General features: G+C 40.0%; 1 protein-coding gene across 6 annotated transcripts in view; it reads left to right on the top strand.

The window, feature by feature from the left end:
* The window catches only part of PKHD1 (PKHD1 ciliary IPT domain containing fibrocystin/polyductin), a 484,536-nt gene that overhangs the window by 241,559 nt on the left and 217,227 nt on the right, over nucleotides 1-25,750 (top strand). For 4 of the 6 annotated variants that reach the window (XM_518534.6, XM_016955664.3, XM_009451446.4 and 1 more), the window contains 3 exons: nucleotides 7,416-7,611; nucleotides 18,923-18,988; nucleotides 24,403-24,531. In XM_518534.6, coding sequence (XP_518534.5) covers nucleotides 7,416-7,611; nucleotides 18,923-18,988; nucleotides 24,403-24,531 — 391 coding nt within the window. The remainder of the gene's footprint in view (nucleotides 1-7,415; nucleotides 7,612-18,922; nucleotides 18,989-24,402; nucleotides 24,532-25,750) is intronic. The other 2 variants (XM_016955663.3, XM_016955665.3) reach the window with 2 other exon arrangements.

The raw sequence follows: 25,750 nt of genomic DNA, 5'->3' as shown, positions 1-25,750 counted from the left end.
CAGTGAAGATAGAAATGGCCATGTGGCAAGATGGCTTACTAGAAACAGAGACGTTCGGAGGCTACCATGGAAAAAACAAAACAAAAACATAATAAGCATGTGAAGCCTTCATCGGCAACCAAGGTATCCAGGTTCTCTTATCAAAATTGACTAGAAGGCTGGCGTGACCCACAGAGAGAAGGAAGAGCAGTGTGGTGCGGTGGCCCACCTGAGAGCCACACGGGGAAAAGGAACTCCGTTCCCCACAGCCAAGAGAGGCGGTGAGTGAGCCGCTACCCAGCCGGGGAAACTGCTTTTTCCACGGAATTGTGCAACCCATGGGTCGGAAGATCCCACTCGCGAACCCACACCACCACCGGGGCCTAGCGCCCTAAGCAGATTCTTACAGCCTCTCAGCTGGAATCTGCTTAAGCCTACCAAACTCCTGGAGGGAGGGGCGACCAGCACTGGCTGCAGCTGCCTGCTGTCTAAGCCATTTGAGCTCCCAGTTTGGATCTCAGGAGAGGCAGCAGCCAGCACTGGGACTTGCAACTGCCTAACACGCTAAGCTCTGTGGATGGGGGAAAGGCAGCACCCATTTCTATAGCTCTAGGCTGCGTTTTTTCCCTGTTGGAGCCAGGGAGGCTGGATGGCTTTGTCCCAAGACTTGTCCCCACAGCCCAACATACCAGCTGTGGCTGTCTGCAGCCAGAGTGCCTCTTTGGGCCTAACTCTGACCCATCCTTCCTCAGTGGGCAGGGCTTCCCCGCAGGATCTCCAATAACTCCAGCCAGAGGCTCAGGGACAGAATTCATATCTCCCTGGGTCTGAGCCCCGGGGGGAGGGGGTAGCTGCAGTCTCCGTGGACCAGCAGACTTGGCCTGTCCTCCTGATAGTTCTGAGGAATCCCGGCAGCCCAGACGAGTGGGTTTCCCCCCAGTGAAACACACCCTCTCCACCAAGGGACAAAGTGCTTTGTTGAACGGGTCCTGCTCCTCATGCCACCAAACTGGGTGAGACCCTCCAACAGAGGTTGTCAGACACCCTATACAGGAGCGATCCTACTGGCATCAGGTTGGTGCCCCTCGAGGTCAGAGGTCCCAGAAGGAACAGACACCCATCTTTGCTGCACTCCAGCCTCCTTGAGTGACATCTGCAGGCATGGGAGCAAATCAGATGAATAGGGCCTGAAGTGAACCCCCAGTAAACTACAGCAGCCCAACAGAAGAGGGACTGAAAGAAAAACAAACAAGCAGAAAGCGACAACAACAGCATCAACAACAACAAAAACAACAAAAAGGCCCCCACAAAAATCCTATCCAAGGGTCAACAGCGTCAAAGACCAAAACTAGACAAACTCAAAAGGATGAAAAAGAATCAACGAGAAAATGCTGAAAACCAAAAAGGCCAGAGTGCCTCTTCTCCTCCAAATGATCACAACGTTTCTCCATCAAGGGCACAGAACTGGATGGAGGATCAAATGGATGAATTGAGAGACGTAGGCTTCAGAAGATGGGTAATAAAAAACTATAATGAGTGAAAGGAGCATGCTCTAACCTAATGCAAAGAGGCTAAGAACCTTGATAAAAAGTTAGAGGAATTGCTAACTAGAATATCCAGTTTAGAGAGGAATATAAACGACCTGATGGAGCCAAAAAACACAGCACGAGAATTTTGTGAAGCACACACAAGTATCAACAGCCGAATTGACCAAGTAAAAGAAAGGATATCAGAGTTTGAAGACCACCTCACTGAAATAAGACATGCAGACAAGAAAAAAGAATGTAAAGGAATGAACAAGGTCTCCAAGAAATATGGGATTTCATAAAAAGACTGAACCTATGATTGCTTGGAGTACCAGAAGGAGACAGGGAGAATGGAAAAAAGCTGGAAAACACACTTCAGGATATTATTCAGGAGAACTTCCCCAACCTAGTAAGACAGGCCAACATGCAAATTCAGAAAATACAGAGAACACCATTAAGATACTCCATGAGAAGACCAACCCCAACTCCATGAGAAGACCAACATATAATTATCAGATTGTCCAAGGTCAAAATGAAGGAAAAACTGTTAAAGGCAGCCAGAGATAAAGGCCAGGTCACCTACAAAGGGAAGCCCATCAGACTAACAGCAGACTTCTCAGGAGAAACTCTATAAGCCAGTGGAGATTGGAGGCCAATATTCAACATTCTTAAAGAAAAGAATTTTCAACCCAGAATTTCATATCCAGCCAAACTAAGTTTCATAAGCAAAAGAAAAATAAAATCTTTTCCAGATAAGCAAATCCTGAGGGATTTCGTTACCACCAGACCTGCCCTGCAAGAACTCCTGAAAGAAGCACTAAATATGGAAAGGAAAAACTGGTACCAGCCACTATAAAAACACACCAAAATATAAAGACCAATGACACTACAAAGAAACTGCATTGACTAGTGTGCAAAATAACTAAATTACATCAAGATGACAGGATCAAGTTCACACATAACAATACTAACCTTAAATGTAAATGGGCTAAATGCCCCAATTAAAAGACACAGATTGGCAAATTGGATAAGGAGTCAGGCACCCATCAGTGTGCTCTATTCAGGAGACCCATCTTATGTGCAAAGACACACACAGGCTCAAAATAAAGGGATGGAGGAAAACTTACCAAGCAAATGGAAAGAAAAAAACAGGGTTTGCAATCCTAGTCTCTGATAAAACAGACTTTAAACCAACAATGATCAAAAAAGACAAAGAAGGGTATTACATAATGGTAAAGGGAACAATGCAACAAGAAAAGAAACGCTAACTATCTAAATATACATGCCCCCAATACAGGAGCACCCAGATTGATAAAACAAGTTCTTAGAGGCCTACAAAGAGACTTAGACTCCCACACAATAATAGTGGGAGACTTTAATACCCCACTGTCAGTATTAGACAGATCAATGAGACAGAAAATTAACAAGGATATTCAGGACTTGAACTCAGCTGTGGATCGAGTGGACCTAGTAGACGTCTGCAGAACTCTCTATCCCAAATCAACAGAATATACATTCTTCTCAGAGCCACATGGCACTTAATCTAAAATCGACAACATAATTGGAAGTAAAACATTCCTCAGCAAATGCAAAATAACTGAAATAATAACAAACAGTCTCTCAGACCACAGTACAATCAAATTATAACTCAGGATTAAGAAACTCACTCAAAACCACAAAATTTCATGGAAATTGAACAATCTGCTCCTGAATGACTCCTGGGTAAATAATGAAATTAAGACAGAAAGAAGTTCTTTGAAACCAATGAGAACAAAGAGAAAATGTATCAGAATCTCTGGGACACAGCTAAAGTAGTGTTAAGAGGGAAATTTATAGCACTAAATGCCCGCATCAGAAAGCTAGAAAGATCTCAAATCGATACCCTAACATCACAATTAAAAGAGCTAGAGAGTCAAGAGCAAACTAATCCAAAAGCTAGCAGAAGACAAGAAATAACTAAGATCAGAGAAGAATTGAAGGAGATATAGACACAAAAAACTCTCCAAAAAAATCAACGAATCCAGGAGCTGGTTTTTTGAAAAAATTAACAAAATAGATAGACCGCTAGCTAGATTAACAAAGAAGAGAAAAGAGTGAAATAGAAACAATAAAAAATGATAAAAGGGATATCACCACTGACCCCACAGAAATACAAACTACCATCAGAGAATACTATAAACATGTCTATGCAAATAAACTAGAAAATCTAGGAGACATGGATAAATTCCTGGATGCATACACCCTACCAAGACTAATCCAGGAAGAAGCTGAATCCCTGAATAGACCAATAACAAGCCTTGAAATTGAGGCAGTAATTAATAGCCTAATTAATAGCCTAAAACCAAAAAAAGCCCAGGACTAGATGGATTCACAGCTGAATTCTACCAGAGGTACAAAGAGGAACTGGTACCATTCCTTCTGAAACTATTCCAAACAATTGAAAAGGAGGGACTCCTCCTTAACTCATTTTATGAAGCCAGCATCATTCTGATACCAAAACTGGGAAGAGACACAATAGAAAAAGAAAATTTCAGGCCAATATCCCTGATGAACATCAATGTGAAAATCCTCAATAAAATACTGGCAAACCAAATCCAGCAACACATCAAAAAACTTATCCACCATTATCAAGTCGGCTTCATCCCTGGGATGCAAGGCTGGTTCAACATACACAAATCAATAAACGTAATCCGTCACATAAACAGAACCAAAGACAAAAACCACTTGATTTTTTTCAATAGATGCAGAAAGGGCCTTTGATAAAATTCAACATCCCTTCATGTTAAAAACTCTCAATAAGCTAGGTATTGATGGAACATATCTCAAAATAATAAGAGCTATTTATGACCAACCCACAACAAATGTCATATTGATATTGAATGGGCCAAAGCTAGAAGCATTCCCTTTGAAAACCAGTACAAGACAAGGATGCCCTGTCTCACCAGTCTTATTCAACATAGTATTGGAAGTTCTGGCCGGGTAATCAGGCAAGAGAAAGAAATAAAGGGCATTGAAATAGGAAGAGAGGAAGTCAAGTTGTCTCTCTTTGCAGATGACATGATTTTATACTTAGAAAACCCCATCATCTCAGTCGAAAAATTTCTTGAACTGATAAGCAACTTCAGCTTCAAAGTCTCAGGATACAAAATGAATGTTCAAAAATCACAAGCATTCCTTTACACCAACAATAGGCAAGCAGAGAGCCAAATCATGAATGAACTCCTATTCACAATCGCTACAAAGAGAATAAAATACCTACGTATACAGCTAACAAGCAGTGCGAAGGACCTCTTCAAGGAGAACTACAAACCACTGCTCAAGGAAATAAGAGAGGACACAAACAAATGGAAAAACATTCCACGCTCATGGATAGGAAGAATCAACGTCGTGAAAATGGCTATACTGCCCAAAGTAATTTATAGATTCAATGCTATTCCCATCAAACTACCACTGACATTCTTCACAGAATTAGAAAAAAACATTTTAAATTTCACATGGAATCAAAGAAGACCCTGTATAGCCAAGACAATCCTAAGCAAAAGAACAAAGCTGGAGGCATCACGCTACTGACTTCAAAGTATACTGCAAGTCTACAGTAACCAAAACAGCATGGTACTGGTACCAAAACAGACATAGACCGATGGAGCAGAACAGAGACTTCAGAAATAACACCACACATCTACAACCATCAGATCGTCGACAAACCTCATAAAAACAAGCAATGGGGAAAGGATCTCTTATTCAGTAAATGGTGCTGGGAAAACTGGCTAGCCATATGCAGAAAACTGAAACTGAACCTCTTCCTTACACGTTATACAAAAATTAACTCAAGATGGATTAAAGACTTACATGAAAAACTCAAAACCATAAAAACCCTAGAAGAAAACCTAGGCAATACCATCCAGGACATAGGCATAGGCAAAGACTTCATGACGAAAATGCCAAAAGCAATTGCAACAAAAGCAAAAATTGACAAATGGGATCTAATTAAACTAAAGAGCTTCTGCACAGCAAAAGAAACTATCATCAGAGTGAACAAGCAACCTACAGAATGGGAGAATATTTCTGCAATCTACCCATCTGACAGAAGTCTAATATCCAGAATTTACAAGGAACTTAAACATATTTACAAGAAAAAGACAACCCCATCAAAAAGTGGGCAAAGGATATGAACAGACATTTCTCAAAAGAAGACATTTACGCGGCCAACAAACATGAAAAAAAGCTCAACATCACTGATCATCAGAGAAATGCACATCAAAACCACTATGAGATACCATCTCATGCCAGTCAGAATGGCAATTATTAAAAAGTCAGGAAACAATGGAAGCTGCTGAGGCTGTGGAGAAATAGGAACGCTTTTACGCTGTTGGTGGGAATGTAAATTAGTTCAACCATTGTGGAAGAGAGTATGGCAATTCCTCAAGGACCTAGAACCAGAAATACCATTTGACCCAGCAATCCCATTACAGGGTATGTACCCAAAGGATTATAAATTATTCTACTGTAAAGACACATGCACATGTATGTTTATTGCCACACTATTTACAATAGCAAAGACATGGAAAATGCCCATCAATGATAGACTGGATAAAGAAAATGTGGTACATACACATCATGGAATACTATGCAGCCATAAAAAGGAATGAGATCATGTCCTTTTCAGGGACATGGATGAAGCTAGAAGCCATCATCGTTAGCAAACTAACACAGGAATAGAAAACGAAACACCGCATGTTCTCACTCATAAGTGGGAGTTGAACATTGAGAACACATGGACACAGAGAGGGGAACAACACTCACCAGGGCCTGTTTGGGGGTAGGAGGTGAGGGGAAGGAACTTAGAGGATGGGTCAATAGGTGCAGCAAACCACCATGGCACACGTATACCTGTGTAACAAACCTGCACGTTCTGCAACTGTATCCTGTTTTTTTTTTTCAGAAGAAATAAAAAAAAAACTAAAAAAAAAAAAAAAAAGGCCGCGAGGAAAGTGGGTACATTTTTCCATATTTTTAAACAGCAATCCAGTGGAATTCCCTAAGCTTATTTTCATACTTTTAACACATATATTTCTTCCTATCTTATCATACACATTCTTGCTAACAGTCCTGAGAGCCTATTTTAGGGAGACAGAAGCCCTGCCATGGTCATGAGGAATTCAGACCAGAATCACTTTTGATCTTCTCTCCATGGCTTTCAGAAAGGATGCACGCCTCTCTTTTCTTGCCTTGAGATTCCCGTGAGAGCACTCTGGAGAATTTTCATGCAGGGAAAACAGTAGGGTGTGCCTCTGGAGGTGGATACCCTAGGTTTACGTCCTGACACTGCAATCTTCTGCTTTGTGATATGGGGCAAGCTACTGAACCTCTGCCTGCCTCAGTTTCCTCAATGTAAAAATGGGACAGTAAGAGTAACAATGACAGGGGTGCCTTTCGAGAACTGAATAGTGCTGATTGCATAGTAAATGCTCCCACAATGTTAGCTATTACTGTGATAAATGGATGACATGCCTATCATTGCCTGTCGCTTCAAGTCGTGGGAAAAGCTGGAAAGGAATTCTAGACCTGGCCTTGTCTCTTCTAGCTGTTTGACCTGAGACGTGTCAATTCACATGTCTGGGCCTTGGCTTTCTCCTCTGTTAATTGAGATTGTTAAACGAGATGAACCTTATGGCATCTTTCAGTCTTCATAGTCTGATTTTGTAGCTCTAGTTATGAATTTTTTATGAAGTAGATTTAAGTATTCCCATTTCCCACAAGAAAAGTACAATCTGGGTCTAAATTGTATGATTTCTAAACTACTCCATCTGCGTTCTCTGTAGTTGTTTTGGCAGGGTGGTGTGGTGGTGTAGGTGGAATGATGGGGTTCCTTACTAAATGAGCACTATTGTGTTTTTCTTTCACTTCAAGTACTCAGCAACCTTTGACAACTTTGCTCCTGGTAATTACCTACTGCTGGTTCACACAGATTTGCCGCCTTACCCTGACATCCTCCTAAGATGTGGGAGTCGAGTGGGTCTGTCTTTTCCATTTCTTCCGTCACCAGGTCAGAACCAAGGCTGTGACTGGTTCTTCAATAGCCAGCTGAGGCAACTCACCTATCTGGGTAAGTATCCAATTGGATGAATGTTTTGAGAGCACATAGTCAGAAATCGCCAATCACCCTTCAATTCCAGACATTTGTGCTGTGAAGTGCCGAGGAACTGAAAGGGACAGCTGTGTGTTGTGGTTGAGTGAATGTGCCCTGAAGTCCGATTGCCTGGGTTTAAATCCCAGCTCCAACACTCACCAGCTAGCATACACAGAGCCTCTCTAAGGCTCAGCCTCCTCCTCTATAGAGAAGTATGACCATAGGGCCTACCTCAAAGGATAGGAAATTAAATAAAGAATAACATGTAAAACTCTTGAGCAGAAGGCCTAGCCCACAAAAAAATGCTTACTAGACGTTGGTAGTTAGTACTAATAATATCTTTCATTCATCTTAGGGCAGTGTCATATTTGTTTGTAGTGGAACAACTGCACATGTAAAGATGGGTGGCTGTGCTTTAGTCTAGGAGTTTGAGACCAGCCAGGGTAGCAAAGTGATACCCCATCTCTCCAAAAAAAAAAAAAAAAAATGCTGGGCATGGTGGCATGTGCCTGTGGTCTCAGCTACTTGGGAGGCTAAGGTGGGAGGATCAGTTGAGGCCAGGAGTTTGAGATCAGCCTAGACAACAGAGTGAGACCTAATCTCTACAAAAAGTTAAATAAATTAGCTGGGTGTGGTGGCGCATGCCTGTAGTCTCAGTTACTTGGGAGGCTGAGGTGGGAGGATAGCTTGAGCCCAGGAAGTTGAGCCTGCAGTGAGCCATGAGCATGCCACTGCACTTCAACCTGGGCAAGAGATTGAGACCCCATCTCAAAAATAAAAAAAAGAAAGAGAAAAAAATGGATGGCTGATTATGACCATTGGTATGAGGAACAGTAGAGAGTCCGAGGTAGAGAGTACCAATGCAGAGAGAGACTGAATCAAGACGGAAGTTTATGTAGAAGGTGAGAAGGAAAACTTCTGATGAGAATCTGAGGTCAGGAAGATGAGTAGCATGGAGGGCTGATATGAGCACTAGGGGTGGGCTGTGTCTGTTTTACGTCAAGATTAACATGAGGTTGAAGGAATCAGGAACCCTAGTGTGACTGCAGAGTCACAGAGGCCAAAGGTTTTTCCTTATCTTCTTACTGTGCATGTTTCTCAGGATCCCAGTGTGTCAGGACCATCCACTTCTTTTGATTTCCTGGAGTTTATTTCATATTCCTTTTCTATACCATGTCAGCATTGGTCACTCTGAGCACCATGGTACCTGCTTGTTCCAATCGCAGCTCACTGTGAGGCCACTTCTTACAGTAAAAAGGAGAATCTGGCTAAATAGGTCTCAAGAGTGACAATTTTGTTATAAATTGCTCTTAGTAGATCCTGGTCAAATCCAGGGGATCTTATTAGCATAACAAGTTCTAGCCCTTACCACAAGCCCAAGGTGGCCATGGATTTAGAGGGCGAGGCAATGGTCCTGAGTCCATCCTTTGCCTCTTTCACTTGTGCCTAACCATAAGTCCAGTGAGTCAGACCTACAGGCTAGCCCCAGAACTGTTAAATTTTAATAGCATCAGAGAGACAGTCTGGTGCTCCCTTGGTCTTTTTTTATGTCTTTGCCAAAAGGATTGTTGTATATTTTATTTGCACTGAATTATACCATTCAAATTTTATTTCTGATTTGATCCATTCATAAATGTAACCTAAAACTATAAAAACTTGAGACGGACAGAGATTCCTGAGATTGTTTTACCACTTCGGCCGAATACAGCCATAAATAAAAGTAAATAGTTACCATTAACTTTATGGCTATTCACTTGATATGTATTCTGGAACAAAATTTTCATCTGCATTGCTCTCTTTCCATTACTTAGCCTGCTTCTGAAGAGGCTGTCTTGTCCATAGGTCATATTCTGTTCATGAACTGCAAAATAATCTGAATACTCAAATAAGCTAAACATAATAAAAACCATTTATGGTACAAAGAAAAAAAATCATGCAGCTATAGATTTTCTTCCCTTATGATAGCATTATTAATTGAATTAATAGCAAGTTATACTATTATATATACACATATGGTATAGATGCACATCTGTGTAAGTAGCTGTGTGAATGTGCATGTGTGCTTATATGTAGATGTACATCTGTATCTGTGCATATGTATGATATAAATGAATGGCTTAGTATAAAACATTTCTATTAGGTAGATAGCCTTTATTAATTTTTAAAAATTATTTGTATTGGAATACCCTAGTATCTCCTCCTTTGAATATGAGTTGGAAAAGGAATAAGAAGTCACAGAGGATTTGTTGAATGTTTAACAAACTTGGAGACTCTTGCTTCTTGAAGGGATTCCCCGTAGGATCTTTTATGGTCATTGGTGCCTCCTTTATCCTCTGAGTGTATGGAGTAGATAGCTGGCTAGAGCCACTTCTGTTTTCATTTCTGGGCTGTCACAGTGATGGTATGAGGACTCAGGAGGAGCTGAGGCTCACCCTGCTCCTCCATGGCAGTGCGCCATGTAGCTATACTGGGTTGTGTAAATTTAGCTGTAATTTTGGATATAATCTGTGTAAAGTTTATAAGATCTTTAGCAAGGTGGTGATTAGGCTTTCACGTTTTCCTTATACCTGACTGCATTTCCCAATGCCATAATGGTAGTTGCTGTTGTGGGTACCCAAGCAAGAGCCCAAGAAGTAGAGTTCCAGTTCTGTGCCATGCATTTTATATATTGATTAGATTGTAACTTTCACTTAACTGTTTTTTTCAGACCACTTGACTTTATAGGACCATGACTGGGATAATTTACATAAAATACATTTAATCTATGCAGATGGTGTAAGTCAAGACCACATAGTCTATGTGGACATATTCCTGGGATGAAAAACATGGGAAATGTGTGTATACAGAAATTAATTTTATTGTAGGGAAGCTGCTTGATCTCTATCATGGCCACGGAATTCCATATTAGATTTTTTTGGGGGTGTGACTCCTTTTCTTGGCTGGCATTTCCTTCAGAGTGCTGCTTCACTGACAACTGGCTGAATTTTCATTCACTGGTTGACCACTTCTAAGTGGGCCATCTTTTGTATTGTTTTACCACTTCCCCCAGGATAGGAAGTTTTAGAAAAATCACAATTATCTTCATTTCCTCTGTTTGGCTGCTGCATGTGTGATTTAAGATACCTGACTCATCTTCGACCCAGCGAGTGGAAAAAATCTGAACCCAGGCATTCTAGCTCCTGGCTGTGGCTCTCTCCACTAGAGTGTGCTGCCCACTAAATAATTGTGGATCACTGACCAGAAAGGATGGCGGGGGTTTTAGGCAGGGTTGTGGGAGAACCCTTCTCAAGGATTCCCAGTGACAAAGAAAAAAATCATACACATACAATATGTTTTGACCCTTGCATTTTTCTTTTCTACCAAGGCAAGTTTTGCCTTTGTTCAGCAAACATCTTCACGGAGTGCAGTTTTTTTGGAAAGCTCATGGCCAGCGCATGGGGCTTAGGGTTTTAATCAGTGGCTGGCTGGTTATTTTACCTGGGGCATGGCATTATAATTGCTCCATGCCTCAGTGGCTTTATTTACACAGCAAGGTTAAGAAAATACTTACTTGTCTCTTGGAATTGTGGCACAAAACATCCAAATATATTCAAGTGTGGTTAATATGCCATGTTATTTCACCAACGTTTTCCTGATAGACTATTTCTCTAGAAGTTTTCTTTCTTTTTAGAAGATTAACAATACCATGTGTCATGAGCTCAGTGTATATGTTATAACCTTTCTGAAAGGGTCTCCCTCTATTTTCTTTTACTAGATTTTTGTGAGATAAATGGGATTCACCATAAAATGACGTATATGATATATTGTTCCCGTGATTGAAATGTGATGCCACTTAAGCAATTGTTAGCCACAGAATAAGATAACCTCACTCATTTAAAAAGATCTGTTAGGGAGATTGGTTCATGTTGCCTTTCTAAAGCTGCTGAGAATTTTGCCCAAGGAGCTACTTACGAAACAGACCACAAGTGAAGTACCTTGTGTGCACTATTGTTTGTGTTAGGATGCTGCAGGAGCAATATTTGATGTGATAAACTATTATGAATATGATGAACTATTATTGTGTATCCCAACTGTAGCTTCTATGCCATGCTTGGGAATGGGTATGACTGTAGAACAAGTGTTCTTTTATATTTGCAAAGTTGGGAGAAAAATCCAGCAAGCCCATTTTTCCCTTCATGCGATTTGATGCCCTGACTGCTCATGTCTTTGCCTTACAGAGCCAGTTTCCCAGTGCCTCTTTCCCTGCTGTTTTTTTCCAAGGATGTTTCAGTTCATGGTGAACTATTTTTATTTTTTAGTTACATTAACGCTATGAAATAATTAGTCAGCTAATTAATCTGGTTTACAAGCTTTGTAGGATTCTTCAGCTGTCAGTCAGGCCCAGGCCTGAGGCCTACATCGAGTCTCAGCTCTCTTGCCCATGTGATTCCTGTTGCCATGGCTACTGGCTACATCTGCTGACACCCCACTCTCTATTTATTGCTTAATTAAGAATTTCACGCTCAGCCTTTATCTGCCTCTAAGAACAAGCGCACACTGTTAAGAAATTCCAAATTTAGGCCCAGGCACAAGGAAAGCCTTTCTTATGGGCTTGGCTGTATGGAGCCTCTCTAACGATCCTCTCGGCATCCCAGCCGCCACCCTTCAATCAAAAATCATTAAATGGGGCAGAGATAATGAGCATGTAGCATATCAAAAGAAGGATGTTTGCTTGGTCCAAAGGAGGAAAAGCTGCTCGGCCCCACGCTCAGCTCCACTTCAAAGGGAGATGAGACCTCTCAACACTGGGGCCTGATAATGCCTCATTTGTTCTTGGCTTGACTTATGCAAAAGGTCTGGTATGTCAGAGTCCAGTCTCACAGACGTGGGTTTCCCCCACCTCTTGCCTCCACCTCCACCAGCCCCCTCCCTGGCCTTCTGCACACTCCTGTGTCAGCACTTAGGCAGCTGGGTCCCCCAAAGCATCAGAGGGAGCGTATAATCACTGACTTTCCACTCACAATGGCCACTTGTAGGGGGGTGGCCAGGAGGAGGTCTTCATCACAATAGGAACACAATTATTGCAGCTGCTAGGGAGGGCTATGCTTCTTCCTGTAGAAATAGAATAGGACTTGCCCAAAACAGGAGGAGAAGATTGGAGGGAGGCGGGGGGAGGTTGAGAAGGGTGGAGAAAACAATCTTGAGTTGATTATTCATAATCTGACTCTTGGAAGCCCGATGCAGAGTCAGTGGGGTTCCAGCAGCTGCTCGCACACAGCCTTCTTCTAATAATTGTACATTCTGTCAGGGGTCAACTTACTTTTGACCCTGTCCTTTTATATTGGTAAAAGGCTCTTTAGGGCAAACTGTTGGGTTGTGGCAGGGTGCATTAAACACTCACAGCCCCTTCCCCTAGCTTGATCCCCCTCCCGACCAGCAGCCAGTGATAAATTCATATCAGATGCTGTGCCATTCACAGTTGCCCTCCCGAGTTCACACAGCCCCCACTCATGCAGCAGAGATGCAGCCGAGCTGGGACATTGTGTGAGGCGGCAGCTGAGAAGGTCTGCCTGTAAGGCTGAGGCTCCTGCTGCACCACCACCTTCTGATCTGACTGAGAAAAAAAGGACATGTCTAGCCAGGCTGGCCAACACTTGTGTCCAAATGTCCGCCTCACCACGAATAAAGGGCAAGAGGGCTGTGCATGGAAAGGCAGATGGACTTTACTGTGTGTGCCAAGTTGCCTAGAAGAACTCAGGTCTGTCTCATCACAAAGATGGGTCAGAAAAGATGCTGTTAATTTGGGAGAGCCTAAAAAATCAGGAGTGCTTTCCTGGGTTGGAGCCTAGGCTCCTGATCCTGTCTACCACTGCCCAGGTTTCCTTTCCTCAGTGCAACAAGGGCCCTGGAGCCAAGCAGGCTGCTTGCATAGATCTTCTCTTCTTCAGCTGGCCTAGAAGACTCCCTGCAAATCCTGGAAAATAATTCCTTTAGGATCTAAGGAGGAGAGTGGCGTCAGCTGGCTCCCGTGACCTCTTGGGGAAGATTTTGTAGGCAGAGCGGAATCAGAATCTTTTTGCAACTCTGCAGCCATTCCCATGCTGAGCCCCTCAAAGGCAATCCACAGCATTCTAGTTAATAAATTAATTTACATTCTTATGAAAAACTCATTCCCAAAGATCCCCAAGGATTTTTACCAGTATGTAGAGAATCGACTTCAGGGAACTGCACTAACCTTTATGGCAAAAATATAGATAACAGAACAGAGGCTGGGGATGTGAAAAGGGATTTTGCCTCTTGGTTGGAAACAACTCCAAAAGGAAAAGGCAGGAAGAGAAGGAGAAAAGGAAGGAAAGGAAAGGAGAGGAGAGGAGAGAAGAGGAGAGGAGGAGAAAGGAAAGGAAAGGGAAGGAAACTGAGAATCAAATACATCTTTTAGGAATCACTCAGGTTAAGGAGTGAATGCTCCTCAATGCTGAGTTGCTAGCCTTAATTCACACAGGTCATAGGTGGTGCAACCAGTATTCAAATAGCTTCTCTGACTGTAGGTTCAGTGCTTTTTCTAGTATACCATCTTTTCTTTTTTTAAATCTGAGCTTATATACCTAACCTTATAAACCAACTCTTCTTCTTTCAATTTATAAGAAAAAACAATACTTAGTTAACACTGTGCTTCCCGAACTTTAGATATTTTAGTACCATTTTCATAATTGTGTCATGTCCTTATACCTCTTGTCTGATTATTTACTTAATATTTTTCTTAAATCAATTTCTACACTGTCTTATTTTTAAAACCTAACTTTTCTTAATAATATCCATGAAATCATGGTTTTAATCGGTTAGTTGTTTTTTTCTAAAATACGTTACAATGTATAGATACTAAAATGAAACTTTTTATGCCTCTAAAGTAACCATTGTGCATTTAACATCTTGGGAATATGATTTGGTCTGTAAGGGTTTGGTATAATTGATAAAAAGTACGAATTGTGAAGTAAGGATCTTTTCCATCTGGGTCTCGCTCTTTACTTGGTAAGAACACCTGCTCCTGAGAACAGACAATATTTTAAGAGTGTAGTATGAAAAATTTTGTTTAGTTCCTTACATTTGTGTTTTTTTGCCTCCTGTGTAAACAGCTGAAATGCTTATTCCCAGGACCCTCCTGAGAGATTCGGGCTGTGTAGGTCTGTGGCAGGGTCTGGGAAATCACAAATACCTCCACAGAAGTATGAAAAACATTGCTCTGAGTCAGAATAACAATTGTTATTCTTCTCTGAGTTAATTAAGAAGGTTTAATTGAGCTAACTTTCAGGATTGTGGCTAATGCAGATATATGTGTTGGTGTCTTGATCAAGTTCTTTTCCTTTTGTCCCCCCAAAAATTCACTGTTTCATAAGTGAATGATACAGGGATAATAGAAGACTCAAAGGTAATCACAGGATTTTCATATACTATTTCTGTGAACGCCTTTAAAGGATCATGTTTTATGAGGGCCAAGATGCCTTCCATGGCTGCCTCTGAGGCTGGAATCAGACAGGAGTGTGGTCCTGTAAATCAAGCTTTAGCTGCCAAGGACTAACTGACAAGCAAGCCTTCTCTGTGGCTAAGCCAAAGAGGTCAGCTTCTGAGGAATGAGGTCAAATTCACTGGGCAGGACAGGAGGAATAGAAGGAGTGTACAGATTTGTGAGTCAGGACAGGGAAAAGATGTGGAGGCAACAGAGGAGGTAACAGAGAGGTTGTGGAGGTAAGAGGTAAAAATGCAGAGAGAGCCAACAGCCAGCTCAAGATGACAGAGCTGGGGCTTGGGTCCAGGGCAGGCAGAGACGGAAAGAGAAGTCATGAGTCAGGGTGGGACTGCATGACATTTGCAGACACTGATTGCAGTTGCTATTTTATGTTCTTTCACTGTTTAGTCAGTGGCTGGCACACTAGATAAATGTGGCCTGAGTGAGAGGTCCTAATATGTGCATAAACTAAAACGACAAAATGAGAATGAGAATATGAATGAAAGAGTGAAATAGGGAAGGAGTCTATAACCTACTAAGATTCCATGTGTTTTTTATTTTTAAATAAATGGGTGCTTATTTCTCCCTCTAAAATTTCAAGAGAGAATTAGATCTGGTTAGGGAGAGAATTAATTAATTTTTCTGTTTCCTAGAGCCTTAAGTGAGGATAGAGTTCTTCAGACACAACACATTAACCTGGTAGGACCTCGTAACACATCTACTTTAGTAACTCTCTTTTCTCTTACCAGGAGCCATTTTCTTAGCACATTTCCTCTTCGCCCTAGATGTCTGTGTTTATAGCAAGTTTAGATCACATAGCACTCGTCAGAAAAAGTTGGCAATAATTGGCCCAAAGACTTTTTTTTTGTCTTTTTGAGCATCAGATCTTCTTACAATCTGGGAAGGATCAACTACAATGGGGCTCCATTTATAAACACGGAAGATTAACCATTCTCATATTACAAATACAAAATCAGAAATCATAAGCACTGAGAAAACATATGTACAATATCACAGCTTGTGTAAGGCTTTTAAATTCTTCCCAAGTCAATACCTTCATTCTCAAATGATTTTCATCCCTCTTTGTATTTCTTCAAATTGGAAATGACACTTCACATTTGCAGTTCTTTGTAGAGTCAACACACTTAACAAACTTTAGCAGATCTGGTTAAGTTGCTTACAACTCTGTAATACTACAGCTCATCATGATTAGATACAGCTGTAAAAAGAGTAGAAAGTAAAAGCATGTTTCTTGAACCTTGTTGACTGGCACCTGGAATCATGAACATGCCATAATGACAGTATTGATAATAGTTAACATTTATTGTTCATGATGTGCCAGGCACTGTGCTAAGCATGTTCCATGGACTATTCTATCTTTTCTTTCTAATAGCCATATGAGATAGATAGTATGATTATTCCCACTTTTAGATGAAATGAATAAGGTTTAGAAATGGCAAATAACTTGTCAGTGGCCCATGTCTAGGAACCAGAAGAGCCAGGATTCAGATTCAGGCTGTTGGGCTCCAGCACCCACATTCTTCCCACCATTCACTATTGTCATGACCATGACCAGGAAATGGTGTTTGGGAAGAGATAGCCCTCTGTCTCATACTCATCTGCCCCCAGATGCATGTAGATGGTGGTATAGGAAATCAGACTTCTAATTTTTCCTGCTTTTGTTAACTTTTCTCTATCTGTTCTGATCCTGAAACTACTTCTCTTCACTGACTGGCATTCACACACTCAACGTTAATGAAGTGAGCAACAGATTTTCAATATATTTTTTAGTTTTGCAATGTCTGTTTTGGTAGGGAGTTCTCCTGGAGGTAGGGACCATTTGTGCGTGTGTAGAGGTTTAAGAAAATTAGTCACCACTCAGTCCAGAAGCCATTGGTGCAGTGTAGTGGAAAGAGCTACAGATACAAGATTAAACCTAGGATTTCTAAATTGGCCCATGAAAATGAAGTATCTACATTTCTAGCAATATCTGGTCTCATAAGGTGCGTGAGAAAAATCTCTCTCTAAAAAATTTGAAGACAAAGCTAATTATTGATGTAATCTTAAATGATCAGTTGATGCTTAATAAATATTTATTAAATTGAGAACAAGTTTGGGATGAATATCACAGGATGGATTTAGAAGTACTTTTGAACTTTAGAGAATGCACAAATCAATGTGAACAGAAGTGGATGAGTTAGACCTTATTTTAAAAAAAGGAAATGACACCTTGACTGGTGGCTTTATTATTAGTATTAAGTTAGAAAGATGCATGAAATAAGCAACAGGGTGAAGGAACAATTTAAGCAAAGTCTTGGAAGTGGTGATAAAGGTAGAACATGTCAAGAGCATGTTGTCATTGTACCAGGTCTCAACATGTGGCAGTGTAAGGAGAAAGACACAAACTCGTGCTTTATATCCTTAGAAAAATTTTAAAAAGAGAAAATGACCAAAATAAGATTAGAGGAATTGAAGAGGTCTCATCATGGATCTCTTTGGGGATCACTTTGTTTGTAATATTCTGAAGCTTATATTTTATTTTTATTTTTCATTTTTTAGTTTTTTTCGAGACAGAGTCTTGCTCTGTCACCCAGGCTGGAGTGCAGTGGCGTGATCTTGGCTCACTGCAACCTCCACACTGCAGGGTTCAAGCAATTCTCCTGCCTCAGCTTCCCTAGTAGCTGGGATTATAGGAGTGCACCAGTACACATGGCTAGTTTTTGTGTTTTTATTAGAGATGGGTTTTACCATGTTGGCCAGGCTGGTCTTGATCTCCTGACCTCAAGTGATCCACCCACCTCAGCCTCCGAAAGTGCTGGGATTACAGGCATGAGCCACAGCGCCTGGCTGCTTATGTTTTATATTTAGAAAGAATGATCCTGTGTTTATTTCATCTGATGGAGGAAAGGGTTTAGGGTTCCAGGAAAACAAAAGTGGAGAGTGTGAATTTGGCCAAGTCCCCAAGGCTGCAGCCTTCAGCAACAAGGGGCGCGCCAGTGGTGGAAGGTGTGGCTCATGTGACAAACAATAAGGCAGAAAGGTAATTAACCAATAAGAGACAAGGTGTGACTGAAAGATGGAGTTTGTGCACCTGATTACTAATTAATCAGGCGTGAGAGCACCTTGTAGATGCATTCACTATTTAATTATAGCAGCCTCTCTTGGCAAAGGAGCATATGTTCCCAGCTTAATCTACTGGTTTATACTGACATCAAATTGTCATTATCAGAAAGAATCAGGCCTTTTGATTATTTCCACTAATTTATTGAACACTTAAAATTAATGAACCCCAGGCCTTTTAAATGTGCTCAGTTGGCTTGGATGATAGGAGGAGGATAGGGAGTGGGGAAAAGGCTTCATTAAAAGGACAATTTGTTTGGATAAAGGTAATCAAATACATTTCATGGATGATCTGAACTCTATTGGTGAAAAACACATGAATTCTAAAAGCTGAGCCTACAAAATGATGAAGAGAAAATAGGATATGAGGTATATGCCCTGCTGGACACCATTGACTTCCTTAGAACATATGGCTAAAGGTTTTGTTTCTGTTTTTGTTTCTCCTAATTATTTATGTGCTAGTTCTCTTGGAGACCTCATTGCAATTATGTTTAATCAAATGAAAGCAATCAAAATCAAATGTTGGAAATCAATTGTTAGATTAACTAACAAGGATTTCATTTTTCTGTTTTGAAAATTTAGGCAACTAGAATTTAGCATAAATTCTTCTTTTCTCATGTGTGACTGTCTTTAATATTAAGATGATCTTTGTATCACATGCAAGTTGTGGCTTTTGGTATTTAGTTTCAGGTGAAGGCCAAGTTCAAGTCATTCTCCGGGTGAAGGAAGGTATGCCCCCAACTATTTCAGGTGAGTATTAACACACGAAGTAGAAGTGTCTAGTATAGCAGAATGTCCTCCAGTAGTTCTACAAATTCTACCTTGTCATACTGTTAATAAACAGGCAGATATCAGTCCTAAAGCTTATATGTCTGATAACTCTCTATTATATTGCCCTGTAACTAAAATATGTATCTGCATGTCAAAAAAGGATATAAAGGTGGATTTATTTTTCAAAGCAATGAAAGTAAGAATTGAAACATGTAAATAAGCACATTTCATAAATTATGGACCATATGTGCACATAGGACTCCAGATCTGCAGATGGGCTATTAGGCGCCCTCCAAATGGAAAGAAAAATTCAGGGTATCTCTAAACTTTAACTGTTCCTGGTAATTTCAGGAAATCAGGGTAAACAAACCCTCCTCAAAAGTCAGATGGTTCTATGAAATCTTTCTAACTCAAAAAGCCAAATTCTCAAAAACTAAATGTCTCCTAAGCACCTTCTGATGTATTTCATTGTTTGTTTTTGTTTATTCTGAGTCAATTTAACTATACATTTGCAAGAGGAATAAATCTTTTCAAACGCAGAGATTTCTTTTAATTTTCAGTGGCATTTTTGTGCTATGTCAGAGCAGAGCCCATGCTAATCAGAAAATGATCTAATTCCTCTATTTAAATTAATAGATAAATGAGGTAAGAGGACTGGACTAAAACTAAAAATGATAATCCTGAAGGTTACTACTCCATGCTTATTGGACTATGAACAATGTGATTCAAGATTGTTTTCAGAATGTTTTCTGAGCTGCCACCACACTTTGTTTTTTATGTTCCTTGTCCTTCATCTCTCTTTGCCTTTAGATGGTTCAAAATGCCTTGTTTATTGAGTGCCTTTTATGCAAGGTGTGGGGGATACCATGATGAGCAAGATGGAATGAACTTTGACTTTATGGGGTCTTATGATCTCTTGGGGATGTCAGTCAAACTACTAAGTAATCAATTAATACAGTTGTTTAAAAATTACTGTTATAAGGAAAAGGATAGTTCTCTCTTCTCTGAAAGTTTCTATGTTCAAATTCTCCAAGGAGAGATTTGATTTGCTGTGTCAGTGCCTATTCTGTAGAGGACACACCTGTTGGGGAAGCTCTCATGCCAGGCCCCCTTCTGTGGACACTGGACCATCTATGAATGGCCATTCTTGGTTCAACCATCTATAGTCAGGGTGGCATGTCACTCAGCATGTAGTATGATGATTTCTGTACTAAGGATTCTCTGGAAGGAGCGTTCAGAGCTTTTTAGAAGGGGTCAGTTTAACTGGAGATGCTTGCATTACAACTGTCAATTACAACTGCTGAGAAATAGAAAGCCCATACTTCATAGAGTTGTGGGTTTTAACAAAGGTGGAGACCTTGCAGGCTATCCTATCCAGTTGCCTCATTTTACAAATGGGGATGTGAAGCCCAGATATTAAACTTAGTCATATCAGTAGTCAGTCATATGAGCCTAGATAGGAACTCAGATATCTCAACTCAGCCCAGTGTTCCTTGTGCTATACAATGTAGCCTCTAATGTGTTTAAATTGCCTTATTGAGCATAGATTAACTTATGAGTTATATTAAAATCTAGCCAGTTTTCCTACCTCATATAGTTTGTTACAGAAAACTATTTCAAAACACAAAGAGTTACAGATATAGTACAATATCCTTCATCAGGAAGAAATTTTAAATAACACACTTTCAAGACATTGCCTGATTCTCATGTATGTAGTATCTGTGCTAGTGCCAAAATTTAAATATGGTAATGTATTTTGTTTAATGAGTAATTCTATGTAAAACAGTAAAATTATTGCAATATAATTTTTGCCAAAACTAAGAATGAATGAATGAATGAGTTAACACATCTATCTGTGTTAACTCATTCATTCCATTCTTTGAATGGGTCAATCCAATGTTTGAATGAGTTAACCATCTATCTACGTGTTAACCCATATGAGTATGTAATATGTACCCGTACTAAGTGCACATATTGTCCATGGTCATATAAGAACATCCAGATCATCGGGTATTCTTTTCCTAAATTTTCCCACAGACCTAAGTTTTTGTCCCTTTCTTTGATCTCTGAGAATCAGGCAGCCCTAGTCTTGTTCAAAGTTAACTCATCCCTTCCTGCATCTTCCACACTTTCCCCCATCAGCAAACAACTCATTGTCTCATGTAGTTAACCTTTCTTTCCTTACTGGCTTCTTCTGTTCAGTGCCTCCCATTTAAAAACAAAACAAATTTGTGGATACTGAATTTTCCTTTAGCAGACAGCTGTCCTGCAAACTTCTCAAAAGCCTAGCCTCCTCTTCATGCAGAGCCATGAAAACCTGGGTTGATGAAGAGCAAAGGTGTGGAGGCCAACATTTGGCTCATATATTAGACTCGAGACTACCTAAAATCTTAGCTGCTTGTTGAGGGACAAATTTGTACAGGGAAGCAAGGAGAGGCCTCATTAGGAATGTTGGTCCAGACCAAAATTCATGGGCTCCAGTTTTGAAACTAGTCTAATTTATCTAAAGCTTCAGAAGACAGATCAAAGGCTGTGGTTCTCAACTCTTAAGACTGTCCATTCCTCAATGAGCTTTTTGGATGGTCTGACCTAACATCTTTCCTTCCTTACCTCCAGTGCATTGCTCAATCCACTGTAATATGGTTTCTATCTCAACCACTCAACTGGGACCACTGTCATCTGGATCACCCATGCCTTGATTGCTAAGTTTAACAGTCACTTCTAATTCTCTCTCTTACCAGAGCTCTACTATTAACAAGGTCACTTGTGCTCTCTGGAGATGCTGTATTACTTAGGATTCCAAGACCTTCCTCTCTTCTGATTCTCCCAGTAGATCTCTGACTGCTGCTTCTTTAACTCTTGTAGGCTTCTTTTTCTCTCCACAAATTTGATTGTCAATGATAGTCATATAGAACCCTAATATTAGTTGTATAGAAATCTGATAACTCTGACAGGAGACTGAAACATGTTTTCTTATCCCTTAGTGTTCTTATCTTAAGCAGGATGGTATAGAATAATTAAATTTGTGCATAATAACATTCCTTCATTAGAATAGCTACCTTAAGGCCTAATTTGTCCAACTAAAGACTGTGTCAGCCCTCTTATAAGCAAGAGTAAAGGTGAAAAAAGTACAGAATGTTTGTTTCCATCATCTGTGATATAAAATTGGAGTAACTAAAGATTCCTGAAGCTTGGCATGAGGTTTTAGAGAACAATCATTGCTTGTTTGAAATATCACTGGAAATGAGGCATCAGAGACATTTTATCTGGACTTTGTGGGGCAAGCTAAGGGTCACCCTGACAAATACCCCTTACTCTACCCCCAGCTGAGTATTTTGGGCCTAATGTTGGGAAGCAGGCAACATTGGGAAAAAACTTAGAAAGATATTACAGTATTGAAGTTTATGAAATATTTATAAAGCCTCTTACTGAGTGACGCTTATTCCAAGACATTGCCTTATTCCCAAGGTGTGTGGTATATTTTGTACTAATTAAGTTGCCTATGGTTTCTGCTTGACCACAATCTATATACTTTTAGGTTATCCTGGGTCTCTAATTAAACCATGAATACTGAGGAATTGGGTCTTGTAGAAAAAATAACTAAGTGTTCCTCGTGTTTCTGACATCAGGTATTTTCCCTTGTCACCTTGAAATCCTCTGGAGCTATTACAACCACCCTCAGAGTTTCAAATACAGCTTCTAGGCCAATGATGCCAAATTCATCTCTGGGCTCAGAGCTCTTCCCATCTTTCCAATTCATATTTTTCCACTGCTTACTGTATAGCTCCATCTGGAGACCACAGAGATACCCTGAATGCCCTATGGCACAAACTATTCATCCACTTGTGTCTTAATGTGCTGGAAGTCTCTGGACCCTCCACCTTTGTTTTCCTTCATACTCTGGCCTCTGTTTATTTTACCAACCTTGTCACTTACCTCTCTTCTAGCTCTGTGGTTCAGCAACACCAAATTTCTTATCATTCCTCCACTTGACTTCCCATTTTTTGCCTTGGCTCATGCTCATCCTTCTGTCTGCAGTGCAACCCTCTTGTCATACACTCATCACAACCTCCCCTTTACCTGAATAACTTCTAAGGCTTTAAAATGCAGCTGAGTTACTACTTCCCTCGGGAAGCTTCTCCTGGCAAAATCTTGCTTCCTTTCGTGATCAGGTACCATTAAAAAGAACTCCCCTCAGTGCCTGTGTAGAGTTTTTATCCTCCTAATACTGATATAACACTATCAGCTCCTTGGAGGCAAGGGTGACATGTTATTTCTTTTTGTATCCCTACTTTTCAAGGGCAGTTCTAATAGAGAAGGTGCTCACTATTTATGTTGTAAAATTAGCAAATCATGGACATGATTCCCTCCCTCCCCTCAAAAGAGGAGGCCTTTTCATTCTACCCTTTTGAGACAATCTCTCTGCCCTTCTAACTCTGTACCAGTAATCACATCCCAGGAAAGAACAAGTAGATATGGTTCAGCATGGTGTTGTGTGTGATGTGATATTGGACAGTCCCCATTGGAAATTATTAGATTTACATTTCAATTATGCGATGAGATACTAGCAGAATGGTTGAAAAGAAAATGCCGTTTGATGATCAAAGGCAGAATCAATAGAAACTGGTTGGAAGGTATGATCTGTCTGTAAGTTACCACCCTGAGAAGTTTTTAGATTATTACCCCGCCTTTAATGTGTAGGGAGAGCTGTGGGAAGAACATAACCTTTGACTCAGTCTTTCCATTGAGGAATGTATTTGAAGAAGATAATCAGGGTTATTGAGAAATTTGCATAGAGACAGTTAACACTGCATTATTTACAATTAAACAGAGAATAGAAAGAGTCTCAATGTCAGACATTGGGAATTAATTATGGATTTTTAAAATATGATATGTAGCCACTAAAATTATGTTTACAAGGCATTTAAATAATATTATAAAATGCATAGGAAAATAGGCTAAGCTAAGCAAAAGTAGAACTGGGTGTAAAAAATAAGAACAGGATTTGATATAATCTCAATTATGTAAAAATTCTGAGAAATTCTGGAAGGAAACAGAAATAAAAGGTAGTTATTGCAAGGTAGTGAGATTATGGGCAATTATTACCTTTCTTATTTGCATTTTCTAAATATTTCATGATAAGCATGCCATATTTATTATAAGGCAAAACAGATGTATAATAACAAAAGTGGGATTTTTTTCAGAAGTGAAGGTAATCTAAGGATTGAATAATTACTTGCTTTTTAACTGATAAATATTTGTACAGAAACTCATAAAATATTGATAGGCAGCTTCTTTGGGAGGTGAAAATACCACTAGCATCCTAAAATAAGGATAGAATTTGGAAGTTATCACAATGGATTAGATTTTCAAAATTTTTTTTTATTTTCTAGCTTCTACCTCTGCCCCTGAATCAGCTTTAAAATGGTCCCTCCCTGAAACATGGCAAGGTGTTGAAGAAGGCTGGGGAGGATACAACAATACCATTCCAGGCCCTGGGGATGACGTTCTCATTTTACCCAGTGAGTAAAACAACCCAAAAGATGAATCACAGACAGGCTGAACCCAGCCAGATCTGATTATGTTTCATTTATATTGTACAACACAGTGAAGAGTTTGGAAATAAGTAGGCACTTAGGTTGTTTCATTCTTCCTCTTTTTGGGGGGGTTAATGTAGGAGAACAATTTCATAGACCAGTGAAATCCCCCCCAAATTAACCTAGCATATCTTCATTAAAAGTGGAATAAGTAATTGTCATGCTGAAAGGAGTTAAAATAATCCACTAACTGGTTAATTTTCTTCATGTGTCAGAGAATGGATTTACAGGTTCTAGTATCCTTAAGTTTGAAAGACACAGAGGGTATGGAAGACAACAATTTATTAATGCATTCTGATGGTTTGCCTTTGGGAATTTTGAAATACAGGACTGAGGAAAAATGACAAGCTCTTCGGTTGCTATGAGTTTTCAAAATTGCCGAGAAGTAGGTTAATAAAATAGAAAAATACCTATCTATGTATCTATTCATCTGTTTGTCTAGACCTATCTTCCAGTATACACATGTTATGAAAAAGATGATTCCTTAGATATACAGAAACACACAGCCATACTTATAAAATTCTTCTTATTTAAAAGAGAGTTTTCAAAAGTTCCAGAATATCTCCCTAGCCTGAGAAGAAAATGTTTTTCATAGGACAATTATATTTTCCCCCAAAGACCTAATTACATTTATGGTTTAATTTGAACCTCTTAAGATAATAGTGAATAAAAGAAGATCCGTAATGGAAGAACATTTAACCATCTGTGAAGTAATAATAATGATAATGTCAAACATTTACTGAGAACTAACAATGTGCCGGGAACTGTTTTCCATGTACCAACTAATTTAATCCTCACAATAACCTTATGAAATAAGTAATATTATTATCCCCATTTTTACAGACAGAGAAACAGAGGCCCAGGACAATTAAGTCACTTGTTCAGGGTCCCACGGTTTGCAATTTGCAGAGTCAAAATTTGAACCCAAGCAGTCTTTCTTCCAGTCCTCATCTTGAACCAATAACGCACATTCCCTTTCTAAAATGACTACGAGTAAAATAAAGGAGGGTCACTGTATTGTTTGCTTTATTTGTGTGGCAGAACGAAGGAAGAATGAAAGAAGATATACTGGCCACCTTCTTATCATTGGTGGTGTGTTTGTGTGACTGTGCCCAGAGACACGAGGGACAGGTGTGAGTGGGCT

The sequence above is a fragment of the Pan troglodytes genome, chromosome 5 (assembly GCF_028858775.2).
Source record: "Pan troglodytes isolate AG18354 chromosome 5, NHGRI_mPanTro3-v2.0_pri, whole genome shotgun sequence".
Taxonomy (NCBI): Eukaryota; Metazoa; Chordata; class Mammalia; order Primates; family Hominidae; genus Pan; species Pan troglodytes.
Note: the sequence above shows the minus strand (reverse complement) of the source record. Positions and strands in the feature narration are given on the sequence as shown.